The 25099-nt window shown below is 54.1% G+C and overlaps 9 protein-coding genes across 9 annotated transcripts; 3 read left to right on the top strand and 6 right to left on the bottom strand.

The window, feature by feature from the left end:
* Positions 1-197: 197 nt before the first annotated feature.
* BDY24DRAFT_82847 (OSTA/TMEM184 family protein) lies at positions 198-3915 on the bottom strand. The gene is made up of 12 exons (XM_076645174.1): positions 3626-3915; positions 3464-3551; positions 3083-3105; positions 2774-2931; positions 2527-2671; positions 2420-2455; positions 2197-2354; positions 2046-2123; positions 1743-1964; positions 1059-1661; positions 367-969; positions 198-252 (listed from the first exon to the last, which is right to left on the bottom strand). The coding sequence occupies exons 1-11, from the start codon at positions 3790-3792 to the stop codon at positions 374-376; spliced, it is 2274 nt and encodes a 757-aa protein (XP_076496113.1). The 5' UTR covers positions 3793-3915; the 3' UTR covers positions 198-252; positions 367-373.
* A 60-nt stretch (positions 3916-3975) lies between these two features.
* BDY24DRAFT_391690 (uncharacterized protein) lies at positions 3976-4656 on the top strand. Its single transcript, XM_076640828.1, has 3 exons — positions 3976-4043; positions 4134-4195; positions 4315-4656. Exons 2-3 carry the CDS (start codon positions 4166-4168, stop codon positions 4531-4533), a joined length of 249 nt encoding a protein of 82 aa, XP_076496112.1. The 5' UTR covers positions 3976-4043; positions 4134-4165; the 3' UTR covers positions 4534-4656.
* A 1409-nt stretch (positions 4657-6065) lies between these two features.
* On the bottom strand, positions 6066-9281 carry BDY24DRAFT_442060 (high affinity methionine permease; the record flags this gene model as incomplete). Its single annotated transcript, XM_076644654.1, has 20 exons — positions 6066-6279; positions 6366-6461; positions 6564-6616; positions 6688-6745; positions 6833-6941; positions 7030-7133; positions 7217-7273; positions 7345-7438; positions 7524-7601; positions 7670-7699; positions 7765-7817; positions 7893-7979; positions 8056-8122; positions 8206-8400; positions 8470-8625; positions 8713-8748; positions 8825-8858; positions 8926-8964; positions 9038-9095; positions 9160-9281. 20 exons carry the CDS (start codon positions 9279-9281, stop codon positions 6066-6068), a joined length of 1740 nt encoding a protein of 579 aa, XP_076496111.1.
* Positions 9282-9860: 579 nt separating this feature from the next.
* Positions 9861-13589, bottom strand: BDY24DRAFT_391686 (APC family permease). The gene is made up of 17 exons (XM_076640827.1): positions 13390-13589; positions 13289-13297; positions 13189-13204; positions 13003-13112; positions 12894-12916; positions 12682-12811; positions 12541-12611; positions 12361-12464; positions 12214-12284; positions 11965-12133; positions 11876-11894; positions 11419-11801; positions 11257-11336; positions 10759-11178; positions 10509-10645; positions 10369-10423; positions 9861-10210 (listed from the first exon to the last, which is right to left on the bottom strand). The coding sequence occupies exons 1-17, from the start codon at positions 13414-13416 to the stop codon at positions 10091-10093; spliced, it is 1944 nt and encodes a 647-aa protein (XP_076496110.1). The 5' UTR covers positions 13417-13589; the 3' UTR covers positions 9861-10090.
* BDY24DRAFT_391683 (uncharacterized protein) lies at positions 13567-14347 on the top strand. Its single transcript, XM_076640826.1, has one exon. It carries the CDS (start codon positions 13788-13790, stop codon positions 14124-14126), a length of 339 nt encoding a protein of 112 aa, XP_076496109.1. The 5' UTR covers positions 13567-13787; the 3' UTR covers positions 14127-14347.
* Positions 14348-14365: 18 nt separating this feature from the next.
* LSC1 (succinate--CoA ligase (GDP-forming) subunit alpha) lies at positions 14366-16995 on the bottom strand. Its single transcript, XM_076640825.1, has 9 exons — positions 16935-16995; positions 16685-16800; positions 16440-16556; positions 15714-15900; positions 15460-15543; positions 15240-15348; positions 14867-15072; positions 14593-14705; positions 14366-14501 (listed from the first exon to the last, which is right to left on the bottom strand). The coding sequence occupies exons 1-9, from the start codon at positions 16969-16971 to the stop codon at positions 14475-14477; spliced, it is 996 nt and encodes a 331-aa protein (XP_076496108.1). The 5' UTR covers positions 16972-16995; the 3' UTR covers positions 14366-14474.
* A 596-nt stretch (positions 16996-17591) lies between these two features.
* Positions 17592-20582, top strand: BDY24DRAFT_391676 (pentatricopeptide repeat-containing protein). The gene is made up of 2 exons (XM_076640824.1): positions 17592-18479; positions 18641-20582. Exons 1-2 carry the CDS (start codon positions 17820-17822, stop codon positions 20471-20473), a joined length of 2493 nt encoding a protein of 830 aa, XP_076496107.1. The 5' UTR covers positions 17592-17819; the 3' UTR covers positions 20474-20582.
* A 206-nt stretch (positions 20583-20788) lies between these two features.
* On the bottom strand, positions 20789-22324 carry BDY24DRAFT_442056 (uncharacterized protein; the record flags this gene model as incomplete). The annotated part of the gene is made up of 5 exons (XM_076644653.1): positions 20789-21457; positions 21535-21630; positions 21716-21832; positions 21968-22039; positions 22235-22324. 5 exons carry the CDS (start codon positions 22322-22324, stop codon positions 20789-20791), a joined length of 1044 nt encoding a protein of 347 aa, XP_076496106.1.
* Positions 22325-22843: 519 nt separating this feature from the next.
* BDY24DRAFT_391675 (NAD(P)H-dependent flavin oxidoreductase) lies at positions 22844-24995 on the bottom strand. Its single transcript, XM_076640823.1, has 11 exons — positions 24820-24995; positions 24650-24731; positions 24271-24447; positions 24078-24209; positions 23896-23996; positions 23781-23816; positions 23593-23695; positions 23446-23502; positions 23301-23363; positions 23179-23193; positions 22844-23091 (listed from the first exon to the last, which is right to left on the bottom strand). The coding sequence occupies exons 1-11, from the start codon at positions 24871-24873 to the stop codon at positions 22922-22924; spliced, it is 990 nt and encodes a 329-aa protein (XP_076496105.1). The 5' UTR covers positions 24874-24995; the 3' UTR covers positions 22844-22921.
* Positions 24996-25099: the final 104 nt, after the last annotated feature.

The following is a 25099-nucleotide window of genomic DNA, read 5'->3' as shown; positions in this document are numbered from 1 at the left end:
TCACCCATCGATTCCTCCTCCCGCTCTAAGTATGCCCATCGACGCGTATTCAACCCAACTCGGTTCTCTGCGTCCTCCTTCGACCCCTCCTCCCCTCACTGCCAAGGGTTGCTATCCTCAGATCCCTGCCGATGAGCGTTATCGAACCAGGGCGATGTCGGTTTGGATCTCGAGCTTGAAGCTGGTGGAGGAGGAGGAGGAGGAGGCGGAGCCGGAGGCGAGATGTGCAGGAGAGGGACGTTTCCAGTGGCTCTGTGTAGATGGAGAGATGGACGTAGGAGTCAGTACGATATAAAGGTTCGAGGAGATGCTCGAAAAATGAGTTCAAAAGCTCAAAGAAGAGAGAACGTAAACGACGCGACGAACCTGGCAATCACACTCCCGTCCTTCTCCTCCTCTTCCACGACCTTCCCTCTCTCCCTCTCCCTATCGATAAAGTCTGCCTTCGCATAAGGAGCCTCATCCAGCCGAGGACTCGATCCACCTCGATCCCTTTCCTCAGTCGACAACCTCCTCTCCTCACTCGACCGATCCTCAACGACCAAGTCCACCGCATCGTCCGGTAGGACAGCTCCTTCCTCCCCCGGCGCAGGACCCGGTGAAGACGATCGTGTACCGAAAGGGAGATGGTGGTGAGATTCCGAAGGTGACGAAGGGCGAGAGAACTGGAGGGAGGTTTGAGGGATGGGCAGGCGCGACGCGGCTTCCTTGAGGTGGTCGACGACTTCCTTTCCTTTGGAGGTCCAGAGGAGGCGGATAGGATCGTCCCGAGGTTCAGGCAGAGGAGAGACGAGGGAGTGAGGGGAGTGGTTGGAGGAGGTGGAGCGTTCGATGGGAGGTCGCCAGGCAGTGGGAGACTCTTCTTCGCCGTCGAAAATGGCTTGAGCTGAGGACGAGGGTTCGTTCGGAGGTGATGGAGGAGGAGAGGGTCCGGTCTTCTTCGATTTCCGACCGATGGAAGGGTAGATGCTGTCGACTGGGACGAGAAATGAGAGAGACGGGAAGAAGGTCAGTCGCGTCGTCGGGCTCGTCGTTCATGAAAACGCGCTCAAACTCACTCAGCCTCTCCTCGTCGTCGTAAGCTCCGTACACCTTTCTTGTATCCTTCTTCTTCCCCTCAGCAACCCCGCTCCCTTCCCCATCCACCTCTCCTCTCCCGCGACGTCCAGGCAACCCTCGTCCCCAAACCTCTCCCCTCCTCCTCCCTCTCCCATCCCTCCCGTACCCTCGCAGCACATTCTCCTCCTCCTCCCTCATCTTCCTTCTCGCCTCCTCCCGAGAAACATCCACCACTCGGTACGCCCAATCCCCGTGAAGCATCGATCGAGCATGCTCGTAAAGCTTCTCGTCTTTCTCGACCTCGAGCTCCTCTCGATCCCCGTTCGTCGAGGTCGTGTCGTTGGGGAGATCGAAGAACTCGAGGGAGGTGACTGAGTCGGTGTCGTCGTCTGAGTCTTCGATTCGATCGGGAGGAGAGTTGGCTGAGGATGAAGGAAGGGGAGGAGAGTGGTAGCCTTTGCTGTGAGGTCCATGACCGTTCCTGTTGTAGACGCCAACGGTGGGAGGGAGAGGAGGGTTGACCGAGTTTCCTAGACTTCCGTAGTCTCTTCCGACGCCTCCGAGAATGCCTCCGTCGCCTCGAGGAACAGGAAGCCAGTACTCTGCGAGAAAAGGAAGGGACGTGATAAGTTCGAGTCGAAGCGAAGGAGACGCGCTCGACTGAAAGGAAAATGAGGACTCACTTCCTTTTCCTCCTCCCTCGTACCTCAGCCCAGCTCTAATCCTCCTCTCTCTCGCCAGTCCCAGCGTGTGAACGGCTCCTTCGGCAGGCTCGAACGACCGATAACTCATCCCTCGCCCTTGAGCGGTCGCCTTGAAGTCGAAGTAGACGTCGAGGAGTCCAGCTGCGTCCCTGAGCGCGAGAAGGAAGGGCATTCGAGCGACGTATTGAAGGGATGGATCGACTGTGCGGAGAGCGGAAGAAGGATCAGACGCAGCCTGGACAAAGGAGAAGGAAGGAGAGGAAGGAGGACGAAGAAACGAACCATAATCGTCTAGTCGACAGAAAGCGTACGCGTGAGCGATGGCGAAAAGAGGCATCTCGAAGCAGATGAGTAGATCGCCTGGAGTCGAAAGCAAGACGGTCAGAAACGAAGAAGGAGAGACGAGAGGGGAAACGAGCGGAGAGACGCGTACCTAAAGCGAGACTCATGTGCTCCGCATCTCTGTAGACTCCAACCTTGGTGATGATACCTGAGGCGACGAGGACGGAAACAAAAATCCCTTGCCAGAAAGAGAAGAAGAGGATTCCTTTGACGCAGAGGAACTTGGGTGTGGGTCGGAAGGGTTTGACGCTGAGAGAGTGAGAAAGGAGTCGGGTCAGCAGCATTCTCGAAGATAACAGGAAGACGATGCTCACTCTTCGAGAATGGCGACCCAGAACATTGCGAGGCAGCTGAGAGATCGAGAAGAAAGAGTTTAGTTAGCAGGTCTGGAAAGAAGTGAAGACGAAGAGCTTCGACTCACTAAAGCGACAAACAGATCGACATGTTGTAGACGATGGAGACGTAGGTGTAGGGAGTGGAGAAGGAGAGCTTCCCGTCGGCGTAGGTGTCGGTGAGCTTAAGTACCAGGGTGACGAGGGCGAGGATAGGTTTGACCCAGACGTATTCTGGCAGAGGAAGAGGAAAGAGGGAAGAGGACGAAATAAAGACAACTCAGCTCGACGCGACGAAAGAGGAGGGCTGAGCTTCCCTCCGGAGCGAAGACTCACGAAGAATGCCACGCTTGAGTCCGAGATAGGTGTACGGATCAGAACCATCCATCTCGTGGATGAAGATGGAGACGGGGAAAGGGTGGAGGGTTGGAGGGCGACCGTGGAGGAGGATGAGGAGAGATCGTTCGCCGCCGAGATAGGTGACCAGGAGAGAGCTGTTGGGAAAAACGAGAACATGAATAAGGTCAATACGGTATTCAACTCTTGTATGTGAAGCGCGCCAGAGCAAAAGACGGGAGGGGGAGGAGGGAGAGTCGGGGAGAGGAAGAGGGGTTGAAGGGAGGAGAAAAGGGAGATGGGACGCACAAGAAGGTGTAGATAACGAAAGCCTGTAGAAATGGAAGAAAAGATCAGCGTGGGATCCTAGAACGTCAGAATGGTCTAGTGATTCGACGAAGCCAGCTCGACAATCAAGAACCCAAGTCGAAGCTCGTCGAGATTGCGAACCGTGCATCCTGCGAAGCGAGGTGAGCTCGTAAGAGCTCCCCACGCGTCTCTGGAATACCTGAGCCAGCGAGGATCCTTTCAGGGAGCGTGAGCTAACTCTCAGCTTCCCTACAGAGCTCCCTGAAGAAGGGTTCTCGATGGAGACGAGCTCCATTCGATCGCGCTCTACTCCGCAACGACCTCGTCGACCAGCTTCCCTCGAGCTCCTACATCCCTTTGAAGCAAGAGCGAGAGACGTACCTCGTACAAATCTCTGACTGCATCGATCCAGAAAGCCGCTTCGAGCGAATGAAGGGATACCAAGCTCGAGATGGCGTAGAGAGGGATCCTGAAGGCGAGGAGAGGAAGGAGCGAGGTCAGCTTCGTTTCTGACGATTCCCAGGAACGAGATGGCCGACTTACATGATCATGATGCGGACTACGAGTCTCTGCAGAGCTGGTCTCCTGTATCCTTTGAGATGAAGGTAGATACTCCAGAACGAAGCGAGGGTAGCGAAGAGGGTGCAGCCCAACGAGACATGCAGGAGAGCAGCTGGGAGGGACGACCCTGAGCCTGAAGAGGGAGCCATAACCGGCCCTTTATTCGCTTGGGGGGTGAATTCGAAGGGGTAGGTTGGGAACGGGAAGGGTATAGATGCTACAAAGAGGTGTGCTGGAGGAAGGAATGCGGTTGGGAGGGAGGAAGCGAGCTCCCTCCTCGAAACGAGACATGACGATTCGCCTCGTCGCCGGCCAGTTGACTTTCGACCACCAACATCTCTATATTTCTTCTCGCACTTTCGAAATCGTCGATCTCTCGTTTCTCCGGATCCAATTCTGCGTGAGTATCATCTTTTCGTCTTGACCGAGCTCTCCAAGTCGAAGCTCACGCTCAATCTCTCCTCCCTCTCCTGTCCTCCGCCACTTCTAGGGCTGCTTCCCGCTACAACCTGTACCTCCACTATGCGTAGACTGACGAGGGACATCTCCTCCGTGAGTTATCTTCTATCTGTCTATCTGCTCTCACCTCAGAGAGCAAAGTCGTTCATGAAGCCCAAAGACAAGCGCTGATGAGCTCGGCCTTCCTCCTTCTCCCCTCCTACCTTCCTTAGATCGACCTTCAACCCTCCTCCCTGCTTGGTACCATTCCGTGGGACATCCTCCACCTCGTATGCCAGCACTCGGACGAGGAAACGCTTCGAAACCTCTGCTTGGTTTCGTATGGGATGCTTGAATTCGCCGGACCTTCCCTCTACCACGACGTCGACGTCCGATCTCTCAAGCGACTATACTCCTTCTTCGTGCCTGTGCGTACGGCCCTCTGTGCTTAGTTCTCGAGCCGACGCTTGATTGCAGCTGCTCTTAATCTCGAACGCTTCGAGGTGGGCTCAGACGAGCTGACATTCTCCTTCTGTTCGTCTCGTCTCGTTCAAACAGCCCTCCCTCGTCCCCCCCACCTCTCGCCTTCGTCCCTTCATCGGCCTTGATCGAGTCAGACGCGTCAGGATCCACCCAGAGGACACAAGCTCAGCAACTTTCACCAAGCTCTTTCCTCATTCTATTCGAGCATCACCTCTCCCTCGCCTTTCCTCCTCATCCCTCGACCTCGACTTCCTGTCTCTCGACACTGGGAGCGTCTACAACTTCCCGGGCTTCTCCCTTCTCTACACCAAGAACATTCGTCGACTCACCTCTCCTCGCTCGGAACTTCTCATCTTCCCCAAGTTCCACGACGTCCTCAACCCTCTCCTCACCCTCGTCGACATGGAACTCAGTAAATCGAGGGCGGGTCCTCCTCTTCGTCGTCGAACTCACTTCACCATCAGGAGGACGAGGCTGGTTCTTCAAGACACGGCTTCCGAGATCCCAGCAGTCCTCTCATCGATGCGAGATAACTTCAACCCCGATAACCTCGAGCAGTTCGTAACGAGACTGGACTTCAGCGCCATCCCTCGGTCGGCCAATCGAGGCTTCGTCCAGGACTCGACGAGAGCTCTCCTGTACGAGACACGTCACTGGCGAGCTCTGCCGGAGATGGTAGCGGAGTTCATTGTGCCGTCGGAGGAGTGGAAGGTTGTGGTGGAGGAGGTGATCGAGAAGCTGGCGACCGAGGAGAAGAGGAGTCGGTGTCGCGTCGTCTTGAAGAGACCGTGAAGGATTCGCCTTGTATGTGAGCTCGATCCCCTTTCCCTCCATCAGCTATTCTGGACTCTACTGACATCTTGCTTTCACCTCTTCAGTATCGGCTGTTCGTGGACCTCTTTCTTCCTTCGCCTCTGATCACCGACGCGTCGAAACGTTCGTTGTTCTTTTCGTTCACGCTCCTCTCCTCCCTTCGTCGACAAGGCTGACACGCGGTCCTCTAGCCTATTACCTCTACAGAAGATAGCCTCACTGAGAAGCTTCGATTCTTCTGTTCTACAACTTCTTATCTTCTACTGCATATTCGTGAGTCCTCAAACCCCATCCTCTTTCTTCAACCTCGTTTCAAACTTCCCGCTTTCCTGACCTCATCTTCGATATCTGTTGTCTCTCTTTTAGACCCTCTGTGCTCGCGCTTTGTCGGCCCGTCACACCTCTTCGTCGGAACTCTAGAGGAATCGATCTCTCATTGGAACCATGGCATGATCCTTCGCTCTGCCCGTTTGTGACGATTCTCGAGAGAGAGTCTTAAGAACGAGCATCCATTCTCTCGGAAAAGAGCCAGCTATGCTTTTGGAAAAGAGGGCATGATGCATCGTGGGGACCCGAGAGAGAGAAGAGAAATGGCAAAACAAGGAAGAGATCGAACGAATCTAGAGAAGCAACGAAAATGAGACGAAAACCCCGAGAGCGCGAACTATAGAGCAGTCTGATACAATTACTACCAAACTGTACGATCTACAAGTGGAATAGTTCCGTGCTCAGGGACTGACCGTCCCTCTACCGAGCTCGTCTTTTCGTCGTAGTCCTCGGACGCGTCGGAGGCCTTCCGCTCCTGGATTCGGGACGAAGCTGAAGGCTCTTCGTAGATTCGGATGAAAGACTTTGAGAGCTCTCCGTTCTTGAGGACAGTGATCTGTTCAGCCCAGGTGAATCTGAACGAAGTGAGGGAAGAAATGTTAGTTCGAGTTCGAGTTCGCAGGAAAGGAGATGAAAAAAGAGAGACGAGCACAGGACGAACTTTTGCCACTTGGGGAGGAGCTTGAACCAGAGAGCCCAGTAAGCCCAGCAGATGAAGATGATGGCGAGTCCGACGATGCAATAGGTGCAGTAGAGGCTGGGACAAGGAGAGAACGAGGGAAGGCGGAACGAATGAGCAGCCGCCGAGGCCCGAGAGGGAACGCCTTTCTTGTATCTCTTTGAAGATGCAGACAATCACAAGCTGACATCTCCTCCGTAGATTCCCTTCGTAGGTGGAACCCATGGCATAATCTAGGGAGGGAAGAGAAAGCTCGTCAGGTCGGATTGCGCGGACGCGACGGTTCACAGCTCGGAGGACTCACGAGAAGGAAGGCAGAGACGAGTAGTGAGAAGACGAGAGCAATGTTCCAAGCTCGGTACCTGTTCGGAGGACAAAGGAATAGCGTTAGGTACGTCTGTGAAGGAAATTGAAGACGAAGTTACGGAGCGGAGGAGGACGCGACTCACTCGTTTTCGGCAACGAGAGCGTTGGCTTGAAGTCGATGCCTTCTGATAAGCCAGACTCCGACGACGTTGAGGAACGCAAATACTTGACTGGGGTAAGATTGCAGGTCGACTGTCGAGGAGAGAGAAGGTAAACAAGAATCAAGAACAGAGAAAGCTGCGGCGACGATTTCGTTCCGCTTTCTGCTCTCTCGACTCACCGATGAAAGCGAACCCGTCGCCAGTGGGTATGGCGACGATAACGAAGACGGTGAGGACCCATTTAAGGAGCAGAGGAGCAGCAGGGGTGTTGAAAGGTCGAACACTGGAGAAAGGGGAGAGCGGAGCATGAGGGTCGAGCTTTCATGAACTTCACTGAGACGAAATGGAGACGGAATAAGCACTGACCTAGTCCAGAATGCAGCGTAAGGAAGAACACCTTGTCGGGCGACCTCTCGAATGATTCTGTAAGTGAAAGGAGAGGACGAGCGTCAGAAAATGAGGGACAAGAAGACTCGAAATTGAGGAAGACTGACCGACTCTGACCGATGGCGACGGCAAGCAAGTTTCCAAATGCAGAAAGGGCGACAAAGATCGGAAGAACAGTCTTTCCAGCTACATCTCCAAAGACTGATATCATGAAGAAAGGGAGGGAGATCAGCTCGAAGTCAAAGAGACGAGACGAGACCCGACTGAGTCCGAATCAAGAACGCACCTTTTTCGAAGAACAGAGCAGCAACGAGAGTTCCACCGTTCCTAATCTCCTCGAGGGGAACTGCCGCAAAGTAAGCGACTGTAAAAGGGGAGAGAGAAGCGTGAGTTCAGCTGTGATGTTCCCCAGGCGCGTCGAAGTAGACTCACTGTTCGCAAAGAAGTAGAGCACGAAGACGACTGGCGTAGATGTAGAAGGAGACGTTAGGACGTGTTCATGCCAGTACGAGGATGTATGAACTCACTAGCAAGAGCAAGAGGACTGGCCCACTTGAGCGTTTTGGTTCCGCCTCGCACTCTGAAAGAAGAAGGCAAAACGCGAACGAGTCAGGGACCAGAAGACGCGAAAGCTGAGCTGGTATGATCGACTGACTCGTTGATGAGGGAATGGGAGTTGTTCCATCCGGCATACGAAAAAATTATCCGAGTGAGAGAGGTGGAAAGAGCGTTCCCGTTGGATCTGTGAGACGTACAACAGAGAGGTTCAAGTCAGAAGCGCGTCGTATGTACTCGATTGAAGTGCGAGTGAGACGAACGAAGATCCAGCAAACGCGTTCTCAAAGTTTTTGTGAGGGTTCTGAACCCTGGTGTGACCTCCGAGAACTGAAAAAGAGAGATTGATCGAGTCAGCAATCATTGAGAGACGACGCCAGGTTGGTTGAGATCACGTTGAGAGTCGAACTCACCAACGAGGCCGGTGATGGAAACAAGAACGAGCAAGACGGTCTTGACGATAGCGAGCAGGTTCGTCAACCTCGAGCTCCACTTCGTTGAGAAAAGGATGAGAAGACAGGCGACGGTGTAGGCAGCGACGGCGAGACCTTTGGACTGCCAATCGGTCGGAGTATGGGCGCAAGCTTTGAAGATGTAGGAAGCGATGACTGTAAAATTGTATGAAGGGTCAGTTTGATATCTAGGAAGATTGATACGAGGGTTTGAAGGATGCTCACCGATGCAGTTCGAGGATGAGAAAGAGAGAATGACCGTCGAAGCCGCGAAAGCAGCAGGGAAGAGGTAGAGCGGCTTCTTATAGGCTTGTTCGAGGTAGACGACTTCAGCTCCGGCTCGGTTGGGGAAGTAGCTTCCAAGCTCTAAGTAATAGGCAACTGCGAAGACAGGAGGAGAAAGAAGAGAGGTTAGGCGGGCAAAGCGCGTCGAGAGGTTAATCGAGCGAAGGAAGGGATGCTACTTACGACCTGCCCATGAGATCAACGCTCCAATGACCCAGTCTAGTGAAGTACAGAAAGGAACATGAAGTATGAGCTCTGAGACGACGCGAAAGGAAAAGCAGCTCGAGGGTCTGACAGACGAGGGAAAGACCGACCGAGCCCGTTCCGATCTGCGGGAGAGAAAGCAGGGGTTCAAAAAAGTAATCACGACCAATCTAAAGTCCACAAAAAACTCACTAGAATGCTTCCGGGCGTAGAGAAGACTCCGGTTCCGATCTAAAGGTAACGAGACGAAACGCGATCAGTCTCCGGAACGACCAAGTGTAGAGGTAGATAAACAACCACAAACCATCATCGAAAGGTTGAGACAAATTACAGAGAAAGCTCCAAACTGCTGTCCCAGAGGTCTGTGGAGGAAGAGGGTTCAGCGATGAAGGGACCAAAGCGGAAGCGAAAACGTCCGGGACGAACGAGGTTTCCTCAACTGCTGCTCCTCCCTGATTCTTGTGATCCGAATCGAGAGTATTGACTTGAACTATAGGAATCACACCCTGTTCACCCTTCTCGGAAGTCTTGGTATCGAAGTCGGACATGCTGGAGGAAAGGAAGGGAGCGAGGAGAAGGTCGTCGACGTTGAAGATGAACCTCCTCTCCCCTCCTCTCTTCCTCTTTTTCAGCCGTCCATTTCAAAAGAGCGCTCGTCAACGTTGAGAGGGCTTGACGCCATTGAAAGGTAGATCTTCGAGCCATCCCAGATTGAGATTGGAGAACCAAGGGGACAGGTAGGGCGAGCAGAGAGATCAGGAAGGCGCGGGAGCACGCCTTTGTCGAGAATCGACTTGTGAGCTAGAGGACGTTTGGAGGAGGGATGAGCTGATATGACGGGTTGGAGGAGAGTTGGAGATGCGAGAGATGGTGAAGAACGACGACGAGGCCCTTTTCGTTCTTGTTGCTTCGATGGTGGAAGAAAAGAAGCGCTCGTCTTTTTTCTTCGTCTTTTTCTTAGGAGGGCGACAGTGAGCTCATCCTTCCACTGGGTCCGTTCGTTCTGAGGGCAGCAATAGGTATAGTTGCTGGAGCGCTGACCGGGTCCGCGTTGGGTCCAGTGTTCCGGCGACAGGGAGTGGAAAGAACCTCAGCTCGTCGTTTCGTCCGTCTTTGGACGCGTCTCGCCCTCTTCCTTCCTCGACCTCGGTCCTCCTCGTCCTCTCTCCTCTTCCCTCCAACGAAATAAACGGGTTTCAAAAGATACACACGCTTCTAGACAGCGCAACGCAGTACGACACCAAAACAGCGATTAAGTAAGTAGGTAGACGAAGAACAACCGGGGTGAACGAGACCCAAAGCAAACGAAGCATAGACGAGGGAAAAGCGAACCAACAGAACGAGCGAGAGGGATCCATCAACCCCTCATGACCCTCACCCCGCCGAACCCACCCAGCTCTCCGTGGATAGGGAGCGGGCATCCCATGAGATGGAAGGACGGAGGAATTTCGAGTTGGTCGGCGACGGATTGAACGATCTGTTTTGATCGAGGTCGAGAGGGACGGGTTGAGACGAAGGGAATGAGAAAGATGTGAAAAAGATCAGTGGATCTGAGACGGGAATGCGACGGGTGACGGAAAGGAGTTTGATGGTGGCAAAGAGGAGCTTGGAGGAGGAAGGGAAACGAAAACGAACCGACGGCGAGAACTCCCCCTGAACGAACTTGAGGTCGACTGTGAGAGCTGGGAAGCTGCAAGCACCCGCAAAAAAAAATAAAAATGGCATCAGTCAACAACTGAAAGAACACTGATCGACGGCTACGAGCTCAAACTCACGCCTCATCCAAAAGCTTCGCATTCGCGTGCAGTTCCGACGGGATGTTTTCGACGGACTCGTACGCGTGAATCAACACGAGTCTCGAAGTTTGTTCGTTGGCGAGGACGTAGAGGACGATTTGGATCAGGCTTGAGATCTGCAAGCGGGAGGACGAAGAAAGGGAGAGAGACGCGGGCGTGAGTTCGAGACGAACGGGTCGCACGATAACAACGAAAAAACGAATTGGTGAAGAGATGGGATGGCACTCACCTCGTCGTCCTTAACCCAAGCACAAACCGCATCCCTCTTCGCTCTCCTCATGTTCCTAACCATCCAGTCTCTCAACCTACTCCTCACCGTCGCTCCTCTCCTCCTCCCTCCCCCAAACATCACTCTCGGCAGCAGCCCTCCCATCCACCTCCCCGCCGCCACGTCCATCTGATCGAGCGTCCAAATCGTAAATCTCATGACTTTGCTCCACTGCTGGCCTATCCAGAGGGCTCCGAAGATGGCCGTGAGGTAGAGGAAGACGAGGAGGAGGAGGATCGGGGAGAGGACGACGTTGCCTACGATGAGGATCGAGAGGAGGAGGAAAGCCGTGATGATAATCGGGAGGGAGGTTCGGGTGAAGGGAGAGAAAATGGGGAGGTGGGGGAGGTTGTAGTGCAGGAGGAAGGCGGAGACGGTGAACTGATGGAGAGAGGCGGAAGGAGACGCGTCAGTCGATCGGTCCTTTCCTTCGACGAGACGAAAAGAAAAAGCACTCACCATCAGCATGACGGACATGAAGCTGACCGAGAAGACGTTCGATATCGTAGTGAGCGAGAAACCAGCAGTGGCGTAGAACACTGAACGAAAAAGAATCGAAACGGGTCAGCTCGTGCTCGACCGTCTCAACCTCCTTCTCATTCGAAAGAACGCTGAACTCACAAACACACAGCCCCAAGTACACACCCACACTGACCCACTCCGCACCCGTCCTCTGCCACCTCTTTCCAAAGATCCTCCTCGGCAGCACCCCATCCCTCGCCAACCCTTCCAACAACCCACAACAACTCACTCCACCGCAAAGCACTCCCCCACAAAGCACGATCGCCGCGTCTGCAACAACGAGATACCTTAACCAGGGCGTGGAGCCGGCGGGGAAGCAAGCTGAAGCGAGGAGGGAGAGGATGTTGGTTGAGGAGAGGATGAGGGAGGAAGGAAGAAGAGCGAAGGAGAGCAGAAGCAGAGGGACGTTGAGGAGGATGGCTCCGTAGAGGAGATTGCGGATGACGGAGGAGTAGACGCGGGGATTGATGGATTGGATGAAGCTGAATGAAACGGGATTCGAAGGAGTCAGGTTGGGAAGGAGGAGGGAGACGACGGGAGGGAGAAAGAAACGAACGTAGGGACGCATTCGACTCCTATCGGGCAAAAAAAAATCCAAAAGTCAGACCCAAGACGTAGTAAATTTTCGAAAAAGAGAAGACGTACCAGTAACCCCCAAAAACCCAACACATATCCCATTGAACACCGCTCTCGGAGCGCCTCTCCCTCCGTCCCATTGAGCGAGCGACGAAGCCCAGTTGGCTACGAGAATGGCTGATCCGTTTCTACCCCAAGCGATGAAAGAGCAGATGATGAGGATGGACATGGTTGCGAGCTGGGAGGAGAGAGAGGAGGTCGGAGAAGAGTCAGTTGTCGATCCCCCCGCGTCGAAGGAAGGAGAAGACTCGGACGAACGTGAAGCAAGCAGATCGAGAGGGTGAGACGAGTCGAGTCCTTCACTCCACCGAGCAGAAGTCCGGCGAAGGCTGCGAAAAGGCGAGTGGCGGAAAGTCAGGTCGTGAGGAGAGAAGGGGAGAAGGAGGGACGAGAGACGAAACGAACCTGCAAGGATGATAATCCCGAGAACGTACGACTGGAAGGGAAGAGTAACCTCTCCTGAAATATAAGCAGCAGCAGTTCCAGCCGACACCGTTCCGGTAGCGACTCTGAGCAAGACGACAGGGAGATGACGATCAGCTCGAGTGGCCGCAAACAAAGTTGGACGCGCCGACCCAAACTCACACATCAAGCAGAGTCACAGCCGCTCCCAACAGACTCATAGCCTTCCCAGAAACGTTGAGGAGGTAGGTATACTGCGGGGGAGATCATTCGAGGTCAGAGTAAGCTCTTCAACGGGATTGGAAAACGAAACGTCAAACTCACATTCCCACCGTTCAGCCTCACCGCGCCTCCGAGCTCCACCAGAATCCCTCTCCACAGCAGAAGGATCGAACAAGCAACCAACATCGAGAGTGGCGAGAGGGATAAGCTGACGGAGCAAATGGCGGGCATGCTGAAAGAGAGACAGGAAGGAGCAAACGCGTCAGTTTGAAGGTCAAGCTCCAGGAAGGATAGGTGAACAAGGAACGACGAACGAGTAGAAGACTGATCCGTAGACCTGAAGAGGAATAAAAACGACGTGGAAGAGTGTCAGTCCTTTAACTCTCTACCTTGAGAAAGGGAAAAGCGACGCGGCGAACGAACTGCATTCCCAGCGACGCTCGTAGCTCTGAACACTCCGAGCAGCTCCGGATCTGTAGGAGCAGGTAAAGACTCATCCTCCAATGGTGGTGGTGGCGGTAAAGGTACATAGGCTGGTGAATAACGGCCCAAAGCGAAGAGATCAGCTCAAGTTCGTTCGTTTCTTTTCGTCCGTTCGACGAGACTCACAGACTGATCCCCAACCCTAGCAAAGCCCGAATCAAGAGACTTGTCAGCTCTCAACTCTCTCGTCGAGCACTCTCCAAATTAAACTTAAGACCTAACTCACAGCGAACTCCTACTCTCGCCCACAACAACCACGAAAACAAACTCGGTCAGCTCTCTCGTCCCTCCCTTCCTCTTCCTTCGTTCTGCCCTTCAAAAACTCACCCAATCATTATCCTCCTCCTCTCCCATAGTCCCCACAGGAGGGAACTTAGTCCTCTTGAGTCCTCCTGGAGTCTGAGTCTTCAATCTCCGGACGATCTGTTCTCAAAACAACCAAGTTCGAATTCGAACAACAACGGGTCAGTCGAGCTCACGACTCTTCCTTCCTTCGAAACGCACCGTCTCAAACTCGGACCTCTCGAACGAAGGAGGTTGTTGATTCCTGAAACTCGGGGAACTGGATCCTACAGAACCAACCCAACACGATCAAAAATCAGCTCTCCACAACCTTCAGCCCTCGAGACTCCAAAGAATCGAACTGACCTTCTCTCTCCTCCCCTCCCATCCTCCTCACTCCCTCCCTCTCAACCTCCTCCTCCTTCTCCTTCTTCTTCCCCATCATGACCGCCTCCCTCTCTTTTTCACTCCTCTTCTTCGTCTGCTGCCGCGTAGGCGTCATCGAGCTCAAACGAAACCCAACTCCTCCCAAATCGACTTCCTCCTCTGGCTCTTCCTCCTCCCTCTCCTTTGTGTCCTCGTCTTCTATAGACGATCCTCCTAGCTGTTGCGGAGACGAAGGGAAGGCCAGTACCGGAGGCGGTAAAGCTAAAGGCTCCAGCTCATGCGAGACTGAAAGTTCCGGTCGTCGAAGGCTGGCGTTGATTGTTCGAGAGGAGGTGAGTCGGAGAGGTGAAGAGCAGGAGGAGGTTGAGGCGAACGGGAGGGAGTTTGATGCGTGAGCGGGTGGGTGGCAGTGTGAGTGTGAGTGCTGTGGGAGGAATGGCGAGAGCGGAGAGGGGTGGAAGGAGGTGTGGTCATTTCTGGGAGGGAGGGCGTTTGGGAGAGGAAGGGAGAAGGGGACAAGAGCTGAGGTCAAAATCAACCTCAGCTCGCGCCCAGAGGCATTTCGGGCTCTAAAATAGTCGATAGATGAAGGATTTTTTGGAGGAGCTTTGCTTTCACTTTCTCGGCTAGATAATAGAGTTGCGAAGCACTGATAGAAAAAAGCTACATCTTTGATCGCTCTGTTCTGCTCTCCTCCGTCTCCTTTAGTCCTTCCCCTCCCTCGATCCAGCTCCAGCTCCTCTTTAAGCCAAACCAGCATCCTGCATCGCCTAGAAAACACCAACGACGTTTCCAAAAAGAACGAGGCGAGAGTCAGTCTCAATCGTTCGAAACGAGAGGAAAGGGTGAACGACGACGAACCTTCAACATCAAAGGACCGATTTGGGCAGGCGACCTGGCAACAATAACACCAGCTCGCTCCAAAGCCTGGACCTTGTCGATAGCAGCTCCCTTTCCACCAGAGATGATGGCACCTGAAAGACGCAAGGGATACGAGAAAGCAACGAGTCAGTTCGGGTTTCGCTTAGGCTCAAACGCGTCCCTCTCCTCGTCTCCCTTCCAAAGTCTCCCCGACCTTCCGCTCAAGCTCTCTCCCAGCTCGGCTCCTCCCGAAAACATCTCTCGCAAAACTCACCAGCGTGACCCATCCTCCTTCCAGGGGGAGCGGTAACTCCAGCAATGAACCCGACCACAGGCTTGGGCGCCTTCCTCGTCTTGTTGAACATCTCGAGGAACTCGGCCGCGTCCTCCTCCATGGATCCTCCGATCTCTCCGATGATAACGATACCCTCGGTTCGGGGGTCGTCCAGCAGGACTTTAAGGGCGTCGACGTGGGTGGTTCTATTGTGAGGAAGGAAGTCGGAGGGAGGGTTGAAAAGAGAGAGGTGTGCGAAAGGGTGATGAGAGAGACAAATGGGTTGAGATGAGATGAGATGAGATGTGAGAGTTGAGGTCAGCTTTGGTACAGGAAGGAAGAGAGCGAGAGGGAAGGGAAGGCTCGAACGGACCCAGGGAAAGGATCTCCTCCGATTCCAATGACGAGCGACTGTCCGAGTCCGACTCCGGTGGTCTGGTGAACGGCCTCGTAGTTGAGGGTTCCCGAACGAGAGACGATTCCTATATTTGACCAACAGAAAGACGATACACGAGGTGAGCTTCGGAGAGAAAAAGGGAAGAGTCGACGAGGACTGTGAGGCGAGGGAGAAACGAGAGAGCTGAAGTACGAACCGATCTTTCCAGGCATGTGGATATGTCCGGGCATGATACCCATCTTGCATCCTCTAGGGTCGATGATACCAGGGCAGTTGGGTCCTAGATAAAGAAGCGAAGATGAAAAGGTCAGCTTCCTTCGATTCCCTTTCTTCCTCCTTCGACACGTTCGTCCGTTCCTCTTTCTCTTCCGTCCTCTCATCCCTTCCACCTTGACTCTCGGCCTTTTCACTGCCCAGCCGAAATCAAAGAACGGAATAGGGTGCACTCACCAACCATCCTCGACTTGCTCTGGCTCTTCAAAGCATCCATGACCTTGATCTCGTCGAGCTGGGGGATTCCCTCGGTGATGGTGACGATGAGTCCGATCTCAGCCTCAATGGCCTCGAGGATAGCATCAGCGGCTCCGGAAGGAGGAACGTAGATGACGGTAGCGTCGGGCTGGGCGTGCTTGACGGCCTGGTTGGGTGAGAAAATAAGGAGACGAGGGAGGGAGGGAAGGAGGGAGAGAGAGGTCAGTTTCGAAGAGTTGAAGCAGGAGGCAAGGGAGAGTTGAGCAGGATCAAAGAGTGGGAGGGAAGGATTGATGGGGTGGGTCTGGAGGGAGTGTCTCCCAGCTCGGACTCGAGCTGGAGCGATGGGTAGGAACGAGAGGGAGGAAGAAAGGGACGAGGAGCCAGCTTATCATGCTCGTTCCTTCCTTCGCCTCGACCTGAGCTCCTCACCCTTCCCATCTTCACGAGAGCTTTCTCTCCAGCGTCGGCAACCCATCCCAAAGTCCTTCCCTTTCGCGTTCTGTCCCAGCATCTCCCGTTCAGTCTCCAACTCGAGAAGAAAAAGAAACCAAACCGGAGCGAGGATGATCTCCCCGAGTTCCGTCTTCTCCTTCTGGTCCTCCTTTGGCACCTCACTCCTTCCTTCCCTTCCAATAGGGCCATCCTGTACCTCGTCTGCATCTTCACCATCTCCAGGCCGCAACGAAAGAGGTTTGAACTCACGTCCTTGACGGTTCCGAAAACGGGGAGACCGAGATGGGTGGTTCCAGCCTTCTTGGGGTTGACACCTCCAACCATCTTGGTTCCGTAGTCAAGAGCTCCTTGGGAGTGGAAAGTACCCTGCAGAGGGAAGGAGGCGGAAGTAAAACAAGAGCGAGTGAGCTCAAGGAAAGACGAGGGGAAGGGGAGAGAGAAGGAGGAAGGGATGGCATGGGAGATGTCGGGAGGACGAGGGAAGGAGGACGTACGGTCTTTCCAGTGAAACCCTGGATGAGAACCTTGGTATCGGCGTTGATGAGAAGGTTCTTGAGGGTATCATCGTAGTGAGAAGAAGGCTTGGAAGTGGAGAAGGACCGTCGGAGAGCTACGAAGAAGAAAGGTAAGAAAGTCAGCTCTCGTTCCTTCTTTTGCTGAACTCCTCGCTTCTCCGTCTGCCTAGCTACAGAGACGGGGAAAACGGGAGCGCGCTCGTCATCGAGAGAGGTATGGAGGACGTACCAGACTTGGAAGCCGAAGCGAGAGATGAACGAAGCATGATGGAAGGAGAAGGAGGTGGTTGGAGGGCAGGCAGAGAGGGCTGCAAGCTGGAAAGTTGAGAGAGCCGTTTCATCCGACGAAAGCCGAGTTTCCGACCATCTCGCAGGGAGACCAAAAATTGCCAGACAGTTCAGAAGACTCTGAAGCTTGAAGAAGAATGAAGTACAAAAAAATGCGATCGATTTCGGTGAAGGAACGGTGGCAAGGAGACAAGAGAGAGATGATCTCGAAGGCGAGTCGACTGCCTTCCTTCTTTCAAGCTTACCTTGAGATCCGAGAAGGTCTGATCTCTGTGGGTCACTGGAAAGATATAAGAGAGGAGAAATCATTCAAATCTTCTGTGATCTTGAGAAAATCTTCCACTTTCCTGAGCGAATTCGCCGTCGTCAAGAAGAGACCCCTCCAGCGACCTTCGATTTTTGTTCGAGCTCACCACTTTCCTTCCAGCGCTTCTTCCCTCCCACCCGCCACCTTGGTCTTTTCTCCAAGACTCTCTCTATCACCTCTTCCCCTACATCCGCGTTCCACACTCTCCAGTCAGCCATGCTTTCCAGCCGCTGTACTCGCACCCTCGTCCTTCGACCTTCTTCTTCCTCCTCCTCCTCCTCCTCCTCTTCCCTCCTCCTTCCCTCCTCCCTCCCTCGCCTTCGCTCCTTCTCCTCCTCTCCTTCCCACCCTCTGCACTCCACCACTCCAACTTCAGCCTTCTCGGATCCTCCCCTCAACTCCTTCCAAAGACGAGTCGTCAGAGGAATCCGTGGCGGAGTCGATCCAGACGATCCTCGGTCTCAAGGTCCTCCTTCTCCTTCTCGTCCTCCTCGTCAGACCTCTCTTCATCCGGAAACCATGTCCGTATGGCCTCCTCCCGCTTCTTACAAGAAGAAGGGAGTCTACGGTCTCCCAGGGAGGAAAGCGGCGGCTTCCTTCTCTCCTCCGACTCGAGCAGCAGGAGAAGGAAGAGGAGAAGGAGCTGGACCGACGGGAAGGAAGGACAAGGACGGCTGGACATCTGCTCACGCTCCTGGAGAGGAACCTTGGAACCCTAGAGAGGCTGGGTTCAAGAAGGTCAGGTTCTTCAAGGGGGGAGTGTCGGGAGGAGTTCCGAAATGGGTGCAGAGGAAGAAGGACGCCATCGACGAGGAGAGGTACGACACCAGCACGCCCAACCCTAGACACGGAGGAGCATCAGGATCGTCGTCGTACTCGTCGTCGAGACCTTTGGACGGAGGAGTCGGCAAGGACTACAAGAAACCTCGTTCGGCAGGAGGTCGCCACGAGAGGAGGTCGAAGACGGCGACGACGTCGGAACACTACGAGTCGCCGAGATCGCTGTCGATACATCTCATGGCTGCGACGAAGGAGGGTCATATGACGTTGGACGATGCGTACGAGAGGGTCTTGGCTGCTCCTGGGGTTGTTGGGGATAATTCCGGAGTGTGGAACACGTTGATGTCGATCGCGTTGAGGAACGAGAGGTGGACGAAGGCGGTTGGGTTTTACAACGAGGTGAGTTTGAGATATGTCGTTGATTGCTCGTGGGACGGACCAGGTTTGTCTCTCGAGAGGCGAGAACTGTGGAGTGTTGGATGGGATAGAGGGAGGAAGGAGGGAAGGAGGACGACGACGCGACTCGAGCTGACCCTTTTCTCCCCTTCTTTCTTCCTCAGATGAAACGACGAAACATCAAACCCTCCGACCGAACCTTCTCCATCCTCCTCTCCCACCTTCCAGCTACCTACCCAGCCACTCAACAATCCCTCACCATCGCCGCTTCCCTCTACACAACCATCACCACCCTCTCGAACGCCAACCCTCACGAGTACCCAGCTACCGGCTACCCTCTCAACGCCTACCTCGCCTTCCTCGCCCGAGTTCGACGCTACGACATCATGGAGCGAGTTTGGGAAGACCTACCTCCGAGAGGACCTCTTTCTCCGGATACCCTCGCTTGGACGGCGATGTTCAACGGACTGGTCAAGAGGGAGGACGTGCCGGAGGCGATTGAGGACGGGAAGATCCTGTGGAAGGGATTGGTGGATTCGGTGATGGGAAGGACGGGGCTGAAGATCGACACGAGGTTGTTGGCCATGGTGATGAGGCTGTTCTTGAAGGGAGAGAAGAGGGAGGACAAGGAGTTGGCGTTGAGGATCGCGACGAGTTACTTCGTCCTTCCCGAATCGGTCTCGGTTCCTCTCCTCAAGTGGTTGAACGAATCGTCGGCGTCGAAACCGACTTCCTCTCAGGTCGTCGTCCCAGCAGTCAAGGAGGATCAGAAATTCCCTCCCGAAGAGCACTCCCTCGAAACCTTCTTCAACCTCATCCTCACCCTCGACCGTCCCAACGAAGCCGTCAAGCTCTACAAACACTTCTCGGACCCCAAACAACCCAACGCCGTCCGCTCGATGCTCACTACCACTCATCTCAACCGAGCTCTCGCCGCTTGCGTCGCTCTCCCCTCCGCCGACATGGCTTGGACGTTCCTTCGACAAAAATCAGCCCCCAACGCGTTCCCCAACCTCAATTCCTACCACATCGCCATGGAGGCCTGTGCGACGTCAGTCGACTGGGAGAGGGCAGTCGAGATCTTCAAGTTCACGACAGGAGTCAAGGAGTCGGCGATCATGCCTGCGAAGATCGTTCCCAACACCAACTTCGCTGCCCTCGCTGCTCCTCCGTCGGAATTCGGTCTCGAGGACGCATCTTCCTCCCTCTCTCCCCTTCCCACCTCTACCACCGATCTTCCTACCACCTCCACCGAGGAAGCCACCTCTTCCGACTCTACCTCCCTCACCACTTCCCCATCCGAACCCAAACCCAGAGCCAAATCTCTCGCTCCCACCGCTCCTCCCAAAGCCAAAATCGTCTCCATCTCCCCCCGAAAACAACTCTTCCCTCCCGACGCTCGTCTCCTCTCCGCCTTCTTCGTCACAGCCCTCGACTCCCAACCCAAAACCCCTTGCGTTCGAGAAGCGCTTCGACTCGCCACCGCCTTCTACTCCCTCACCTCCTTCGAACTCCTCGATCCTCACCCGGCAGACTACCAAACCTCTAAACCTCCCACTCTCAAGATCACCGGCTCCAGCGATCCCAGGAACTTCGAGGACATCCCGCTCAAATCCCTCGGTTACACCAAACCCCAGGTCGTCACCCGTGCAACCGCCAACCGTCAGTTCTACCAACGGAAGCTCGTTCAGACGTTCGGACGATGCTTGGACGTGGGGATGCAGGCCGACACGTGGGGGAACACTCAGAGTCGAGATTGGGCGTACTTGAAGGAGCAGTTGAGGAAGAAGGTGGAGGGAAGTCATCTGGAGATTCGAGGGGGTGCGAGTCCTGGTGGGGGAGGGTTCGATGTGAAGGATGTAGAGAGGGGAAGGACCAAGGAGTCAGAGGCGTTGGGGACGAGGAGATTGGGTCAGCCGGTGGAGGTGATGGAGCCTGGAGGGACGGTTTGGAGGAGTTTGAACACGGGGAAGGATGGGTTGCTTTGGAAGGAGTAGTTTTGAGTAGAGTAGATCGGAGGATGGTTAAATCTAGTCCGTTGCCGCTTCTGTTGTTTTTGTTTAAGTTGCGGTTGAGAGTTCAGTATTGAACGAGACTTCTCTCGTAGCGCGGGAGGTGCGAGAAACTGAAAGGACGCGACTCGACGCTTCCGTTCTCCTCTTCGAGTGCACGACAGACTCTCGAAGGGTGAGAGATTTAAGAAGTAAATATGAATAGGTTGAAAGAAACAACAACGATAAATAGATATCACATGAAGGATACAAAACGAAGCCAGGAACAAAACCAAATACGGTCGCTAAACGACCTCGACCTTAAATCCCCTCGTTCTCTTCCTCGATGGTATCCAACCTGACTTTCTCGTCCTCCATCTTTTGAACCAAATGTCCGACTACCGTCGTCTCCTCATCCTCGTTCGCTCCCTCGTAACTAACGACGTAACCGACAAGCTCCTCGGTCGCCTCCACCTCCTCAACTTCCTCCTCCTCTTCTTCTTGGACCTCCCCAGCCTTCTTCCCTCTCCCTCCGACGTTCTCTAGTTTCCTCTTCATCCTCATCACACATCCACCCAAACTCCTATCCTTTTTGACTTCTCCGTCCTCGTTCGTCCTCTCGGCGAACCCAGGCCCACAAACAAACTGAATCGTCGGAGCGAGAACGATGAAAGCTGCCAGAGCGTAGATGGCGAGCTTGGGGACCTTGACGGTTTGATCGTCTCCGTACTCTCCGGTTTTGGTGTTGAAGAGCTGAGGGAGTTGGTGGGGAGGGCAGACGAAACGAGGAGTTCGGACGCGTCGCTGGAAGAGTTTTGATCGAGTGGATTTGGGAGGAGGAGGAGGAGTCTCGAGAGCGAGATTTGGTATCGGGATGAGCGCCGGAGATTCGACGACGAGGTCTTCTTGAGGAGGAGGAGGGGTGACCTGGGGCAGTTCGGATTCGAGGTCTTCGGGAATGGTGTCGAGGAGGGGGCGGACGTCGAAGGCCTAGTGGAAGAACAGAGAGCGTCAGCACACTGTACTCTCAGAAAGTCTGAAACATAGAGTAAACAATCCACACATACAACAAGTTTGATCTCCATCGAAGGAGCTCCAAAGGCGCCAGGGAGGAGAGAGACGAAGAAGTCGAAGTCGGTGTTTTCTTGTTTTGTAGCGAGCTCCTTATGCAGAAAAGCCAGCACAGACAAGGGAGAGGTCAGCTCTTAGAATATCGACGCTCCAAAACGTGAGAGAGAAGAGACTCACCTCGGCAGCATCCCAGTAGTTCGCTCGAGCGTCGCCCGTCCACCCCTTGCTCGTCCTCCAGAGGTTCACGGACCAGCTCCCAGTCCCTCGAACGAGCTCAATGAGACTTCGAGATTTCTGGAGAGTGAAGAAAGAGAATGGAGTCAGTAAAGGAGAGAGGAGAGGAAGATCGAGAACGGAAGAGGAAGAGGAAGGGAGGGGAGGGAGGAGGAAAGTTGAGCTCGAGCTCCGCATCGAGGGAGGAAGACTCACGAGAGCTCGCAGAGCATCCAGAGGCCAAAAGATAAGAGCGCTCAAGAAGCCGAAGGAGGTGCAGTAGAGAGTCTGTGAGAAGCGAGAATATGATCAGTTCGAATCATCGAGGATGGTGAGCGTTTGAAGGAAAGAGGGCAAGGAGGAGGGAGGAGGAGCTCGAGCAAAGCGGGAGAGGCTTGCTCGCCTTCTGCTCCTCTACCCTTTCTTCCTTCCGCAACAGAAGACGGACGAGGACGAGACAGTAAAGATGGAAAATGGGCTCACGATGAAGATTTCCAGACCAAATTCCCTTACAGCTCTGAAGATTACCGGCCAAGGCGTCCCCTCTTCCTCGATATACCATCCCACGAGCATAAGCTCGAAGAGGATGCGGAAGACTACAGGAACGTCGTTGCGGAGGGCAGGCTTCAATATGATCCAGAGTGTATAGCAGGGATACATGGCGAGCAGGAGGGGGGGGGGGGGAAGACGCGTCGCGCGTTGTCTTTTCCGTTTTGTTCGTTCGTTCGTCCTTTGGGGAGAGAAAAAGGTTGGGTCGAGAGTTGGACTGATGCGGTTGATGCTCAAAGAGGAGAGACGGTCTGAAGGGATCATTCCCAACGCGAGAAGAGCAGATTTTCCAGAGGAAGAAGAAGAAAAAGACGGATCAGAGAAACTTTCGATCGGGACCGAACCGTTTGCTCGATTGATCGGTCCTTCCGAGCTTGAAGTTTAAGGTTCGCTGACAAATTTTCACCTTCCAACCTTCTTTCTTCGATGACACCTCTTCTCCTTGGTGGGCTTTGGAAGGAGAGAGTCGAGAAGAGAACTTAAGAAGACGCGTCGACTCCAGCCCCGGCAGCTTCCCTCTTATCCGAAGCTGAAGCACACAAGTTCTCCGTTCAATATCCATGCGTCATAGAAGAGTGAGGGGTATATAACAATCAAAGCAAAAGGTACGGTCCACCCAGCTCAAAGCTTCGCGTTCGTCTTGATGAGTCTCCCCAACCCAGCGATGTGCTCCTCCGTCTCCCTCTCCATCCGACTGATGAGTTCCTGGCACGAAGGAATGTCGTTGATGAGACCGATCGAGATTCCAGCCGACCAGACTCCAGCGTTGGGATCTCCGGTGGTGTAGACGACTGACAGGGAGAGGAGGGGAGAGGAGAAAGCAAAGACGAAGGTCAGCGACGAAGGAAGGAGAGAGAAAGGAGGCGGAAGGAACGTACGTCTGCCTCTAGCTCCTGTGACACGCAGATAGGTTTGAAGAGGAGAGAAGAAGGGTCAGCCAGTTTGGGAAAGAAAGACGCGTGACGCGTCGTGGCGAAGGAGGAGAAGAGATGGAACGAACCAGAGACGAGCTCCCTCAAATCCTCGAACTTGGCTCCTCCAGGTCTTCGTTCCAGGGCAACGACTATTTGAAAGTGAACAAGAGGCGAATTCGATGTCAGCTACAGTCGATCGGTTCGAGTTGCGACGGAGAGGTCCAAACGAACCTTGCTCAGCGATCCGGTTTCGATAAACCCTCGCCGTGTTGTTCAGAGTTCGGAAGACTACGACCGAAGAAAGCGATGAGCCATGTCAACTTCTGAGAGGGGAGAAATGGCCGTCGAAGAGCAGAGGGAGGAGCAGAAGAGACGAACTGTGAATTGTATCGGCCTCCGTCGACTTGACCATGACGTCCTTGATGTTCTGATGGATCTCGGACTCCTTGGTGCACATGAATCTGGTTCCCATGTTGATTCCCTGTCATTGAGGGACGGGCAAAGGAAAGGAAGAGAGTGAGCTCGACGCGGAAAGAGCGACGAAGAAAAGAGGAAGAAAGACGAACAGCTGCTCCAAGGGAAAGAGCCGCGAGAAGACCACGCTAAAGAGGGATGCGAAGATGAGCGTCAGGATCCAACTCGAAGAAATAGAGAAGGAAGGCGAAGAAGAGAAGAACTCACAGAGTCAGCGAAACCTCCAGACGCGATGAACGGAATCTTGAGCTCTTGAGCAGCTCTCGCAAGCAGAACCAACCCCCCGATATCCTGCTCTCCAGGGTGACCTTCAGAAGCGAGAGAAGCTCGTCAGTTTCATGCCAGAAGCTTCGTCTCCCTGGTCAGAACTCTGAGAGAGAGGGACGAACCGGCACACTCAAACCCGTCTATCGAAAGGCAATCAACCCCAGCCTTCTCACTAGACAGAGCATGTCGAATCGTCGTGCACTTGTGAATGATGTAGCATCCTTGAGACTTGAGGTACCTGATGAGAGGTCCAGCTGAACGAGGAGAGGGACGAGGTCAGTCGAGGAAGGGGAGGAACCGAAGCTCGCGACTCACGATTGTTTCCGGCCGTCTCGAACACTCGAACACCCTCCTCGACAGCAGCCTTAGCGTATCCAGCGTAATCAGGAGGAGTGATAGAAGGGAGGATGGTGATGTTGACTCCGAAAGGTCGTTTGGTGAGAGCTTGGGTCTCCTTGATAGCTACACGAAGAGCGTCCGGACTTGGTTGGGCTGAGGAGAGAGGAGAGGAACGAGAGCGAAAGAGAAACGAGGGATTAGAAACATGCTTTTTCTGGATTAGCTTTGAGGTTCGATAGTATGGGGAATCTCCAAGAGAGAGAGGAACAACGGGCGAGGGAGCGACGATGGGGGGGGGGGAGAGAGAAGAGGAGGGAAGCAAAGGGGAGGAGGAGGAACGAGAGAGCTCACTCACTTAGGGCGGTCAGCATCCCGAGTCCTCCTGCTTCACTGACAGCAGCAACGAGACGAGGGAGTCCAACCCATTGCATACCACCCTGTTCGCGAAACACGACAGAAAAAAGTATCTGGTCAGCTTCGACGCTCGCAGAGAGAGGCGAGAGAGAGAAGGGAGGACGAGCTCACTTGGACGATGGGAACTCGGATCCCTAGAGCTTCCGTCAATTGTGTAGAGATCATCTTGGGAGGTTCGAGGTTGAAGATGGGGGTTGATGTAGTTGGGGAGAAGGTTTGTGCTTGAGAGCTGGGTGATGGTTAGTGGGCTGGAAAGGGAAGGCAAGGGAGAGCTGAAGGTCGGTTAGAGAAAGCGCTGAACCGGAAGAGAGGGGGTGCCTCACGTGTGAGACTCGGGTTCCCTTGGAGTTTTTGAAGGAAAAGTTACAATTTCTACTGAAAGAGCAGATAA

Source organism: Mrakia frigida, assembly GCF_051309035.1.
Source record: "Mrakia frigida strain ATCC 22029 unplaced genomic scaffold BDY24scaffold_18, whole genome shotgun sequence".
Lineage (NCBI taxonomy): Eukaryota > Fungi > Basidiomycota > Tremellomycetes > Cystofilobasidiales > Mrakiaceae > Mrakia > Mrakia frigida.
The sequence above is the reverse complement of the archived record's forward strand: the minus strand, read 5'-3'. Positions and strand labels throughout refer to the sequence as shown.